This window comes from Astatotilapia calliptera, chromosome 22, assembly GCF_900246225.1.
Source record: "Astatotilapia calliptera chromosome 22, fAstCal1.2, whole genome shotgun sequence".
Classification (NCBI taxonomy): domain Eukaryota; kingdom Metazoa; phylum Chordata; class Actinopteri; order Cichliformes; family Cichlidae; genus Astatotilapia; species Astatotilapia calliptera.
Genome location: NC_039322.1, coordinates 19,838,333 through 19,841,540, shown reverse-complemented (window position 1 = coordinate 19,841,540; position 3,208 = coordinate 19,838,333). Strand labels below are relative to the sequence as shown.

Here is a 3,208-nt window from a genome sequence, read left to right as displayed (position 1 = left end):
CCAGGGTTGGCTAAAGTCTGGAAAAACCATCCCTAAAACTGCTTGTTATTAACGCACTCTGTTTCTACTTTCCGTTGTTATTTTGCATCTATTAAACTAATGGGAAGAGCTTCAAATACTCAATATAAAAAAACACTCGCGCTAATGACAGCATCAGCGGTGACGTTCACGCGAAGAAAGGCAAAGATAGCGCTGCTCTGACGCGCTTTTCTGCAGCGCGTCTGGCGCACACATATAAACCGCCGCGCGCACCAAGCGCTCAGAAGAGAAAAGGAGACGCCACAGGACAGCGCGCAGATCTCGCTCTAACCCTTGGGGAAAGTAAGTATGTAAATATTAGGTTGACATGATATTATTTCAGCTTTTTAAAGTCTCTCCGTAGCACTTCTAATGCGTATCTACTGGGTATGCCATGAAAGTCCTGGTTTCTGGAATACTAACCTTGTTTGCAGTAAAAAAAAAAAATGCTTTGTTTGTTTTCAGAAAGAAATTTATCCAGAATAAATGACAAATCCAAGAAATTTACAGCACAGAATAACAGGTGTCCACTGATGTTAATTAACTGTTCTGTACTTCACTCTGCCAGATGCATCCTAACTTGGTAAGCTGGCTGGGGACTCTGGGGTTCCTGCTGTGGGCGCTGGTCTGCTTGGGAGCCTTGACGGAGGCATACCCGGTGAAACCAGAGAACCCCGGGGAGGACGCCCCCGCGGAGGAGCTGGCCAAGTACTACTCAGCCCTGAGACATTACATCAACCTCATTACAAGACAGAGGTGGGCGGACTAATTAAACCTCCCAATAGAATAGAATTGAACATAACAGAGTACTTATTGTTTACTCATTATTTCTTTCCTCTTCAAATGCTGCCCCCACTGTTCTTTTATTTTTTATAAAATAATTTTTAATAAATCTATTTTAGTGGGACTATTTCATTTTATCTCAAAACGTTGTTATACCCTGGGCTGAAATGCCATAAGTTACACGGGTAAAGGCAATAACACGTCTTTTTTTTCCTTCTATTTCTCTGGTATCTTCCAACTGGTCAAACTGATCAGTAAGGAAACTGAGTTTTTCTGACAGTGCTTGTCATGTCATTCAAAGCCAGGAGGCTATAAGCTGGCAGTCCGGTGGAATTTTACTTGTTGGAGTTATCTGAACCTTGCAGGTCTTGTAGATTATTCGTTCTCTCTTGTGACAGAGCAGATATCGCCTGCTGCCCATTTACCACTGATTTTTTTTTTAAAGAAAGCAAGGAAGAAAGAAAGAAAAAGAAAAGAAAGTCCAGACTGTCACCGTGCAGTGGCAAGTCACCCGCTGTTCTTGGCTTTCAGCTGTCAGTGGGCTGGATACCTCTGCAGGCGTTAAGCCACCCAGAGGGACAAATGCGCCGTCACGTCTTATCTTTTCAGGCAAATGTGACCACCTGCGATGGAACTCCTATCTGAGCCTGCTGGGTCTGATCCTGCACAGATTTCTCTCAGCTCATGACTGGACATATGACTCAAGGACACAGCGAGATATGACTTAGAGTTGTTCGCTCGTAATTGGACAAAGAAATTTATATTTATTGTTATTCATTTTTAAGCTCGCCCTTTTTAATTCCTTCTTTCCATCTCGCTCTGCTCCAGGTATGGGAAGAGATCCAGTCCTGAGATTCTGGACACACTGGTCTCAGAGCTGCTGCTGAAGGAAAGCACAGACACGCTTCCACAGTCAAGGTATGCGTTTAAAGGCGCAACTTTTCTGTCGTTGTATTTGTATCTCGATCTTTACACCTCTCTGTCTCTCTCTTTCTCCGTGTCTCCAGATATGACCCATCACTGTGGTGATGCTGCCATCCCTCTCGTCTCGCTCACTGCTGTCCCGCCAGCGCTGACATTCTGACCTCTACATGTCCGTCACTTACGTCCTACACCAAACGAACACCACGCCTCTGCCCTCCTTTCGCCTCCATGAGCCGCAACGTATATATCCAACCCCTCTTCCTTACGCATCAGCCACACCCAACACTGCTTGAAGTCTGTGCCATAAAACTGTAAATACTTGATTCTGAGTCGTCATCTGTGCAACATGATCGTAAAGTGGAGGAGGGGGGGTCTGCTGATTGTATTGTATATTTGTGCTATTAAAGATTCACTGTTTGAACAAAGGCATCCCCTGGTATCTGTTTGACGAGTGACACGATGACAGTGTTGTATATTATTTGCAAAAAGTAATCAGAGGGCTTTAATGAGGGCTTTAAGGGAGGTCTTGTTTTCAAAGCTGATCATCAGAAACTGTTTGTCACCCATGAAGAGATCGGGTTCGGACTTGCTGTGCCACACCTTGTCTTCCAGTTACTGTAGCAGCTGGTGAAGCTCTATGAGACAGGGTAATTGGGCAGGGAAGCGAGTTAAACCGAGTTAAGCACGCACAGTCCAGTTGAATTCAAAATTGAATGGCTAATGGCGCTCTCTTGTGGCCGCACATATAAGTACATCATCTCAAACTACATAGTGGAGGTGGTGTTGTGTTGTGTGTGTGTGTGTGTGTGTGTGTGTGGGGGGGGGGGGGGGGGGTAATTTCCAGGAGCACTATTGCAATTATCCGAGCGGTTAGGTGCCACAGCCTGACACCCAATCAGATCTGAGAGTACAAATTAAGTCGTGAAGAGGCACTGCAGATACGCAATCTTCTGAAATACACCGAAGGAGGGGAGGGGGAACTGTTCAAACAGGACCAGCGAGTGAGTTCAGTTCAGAGTGGTTGCTCAACATTTCAAAACTAGTTTTTCACCAGTTAGCAGCAGGCCTCAGAGTGAAGACGTTAAATCTACGCCCTGCTTTCTCTCACTCGTACTTTCCGCGCAAAGACAAAATGAAGAATAAATGCGGTGCACACCTGTAGGGCGCAAAGCAGCTGTGCTTTCCTTTAAAAATAGCGAAATGAAGGTCAACAGGACGGCACCGGCCATCTCTAGTTATTTTCTACTACATAACGCACATTACGTTAGAAATGCGATGCCCGCACAGTCTGAGCTGGACTTGCCTCACGTAATATCCATACGTGAATGGATGAGCGCATCACAATGTGACGAAAAGAAAATACTATCTACATTGTTTCCACTTCAGCGAGGGCCGGGCCGCAGCTTTCATTGGTCTGTGTGTCCTGACGTCAGGGAGGAGGCCGGGCGTGTCGGTTTGATTGACGTCGTGTGCTCTGGTAGTC

At 45.7% G+C, this 3,208-nt stretch overlaps 1 protein-coding gene across 1 annotated transcript; it reads left to right on the top strand.

The window, feature by feature from the left end:
• Positions 1-237: 237 nt before the first annotated feature.
• On the top strand, positions 238-2,146 carry npy (neuropeptide Y). Its single transcript, XM_026156149.1, has 4 exons — positions 238-321; positions 587-774; positions 1,630-1,719; positions 1,809-2,146. The coding sequence occupies exons 2-4, from the start codon at positions 587-589 to the stop codon at positions 1,828-1,830; spliced, it is 300 nt and encodes a 99-aa protein (XP_026011934.1). The 5' UTR covers positions 238-321; the 3' UTR covers positions 1,831-2,146.
• Positions 2,147-3,208: the final 1,062 nt, after the last annotated feature.

What these genes read in the sequence shown, in the direction of transcription:
- npy (XM_026156149.1), top strand. Translation starts at nt 587, where the DNA reads ATGCATCCTAACTTGGTAAGCTGGCTGGGGACTCTGGGGTTCCTGCTG. An exon ending in AACCTCATTACAAGACAGAG is followed by an intron (nt 775 to 1,629) that starts GTGGGCGGACTA and finishes GCTCTGCTCCAG; the next exon opens with GTATGGGAAGAGATCCAGTC. An exon ending in GACACGCTTCCACAGTCAAG is followed by an intron (nt 1,720 to 1,808) that starts GTATGCGTTTAA and finishes CCGTGTCTCCAG; the next exon opens with ATATGACCCATCACTGTGGT.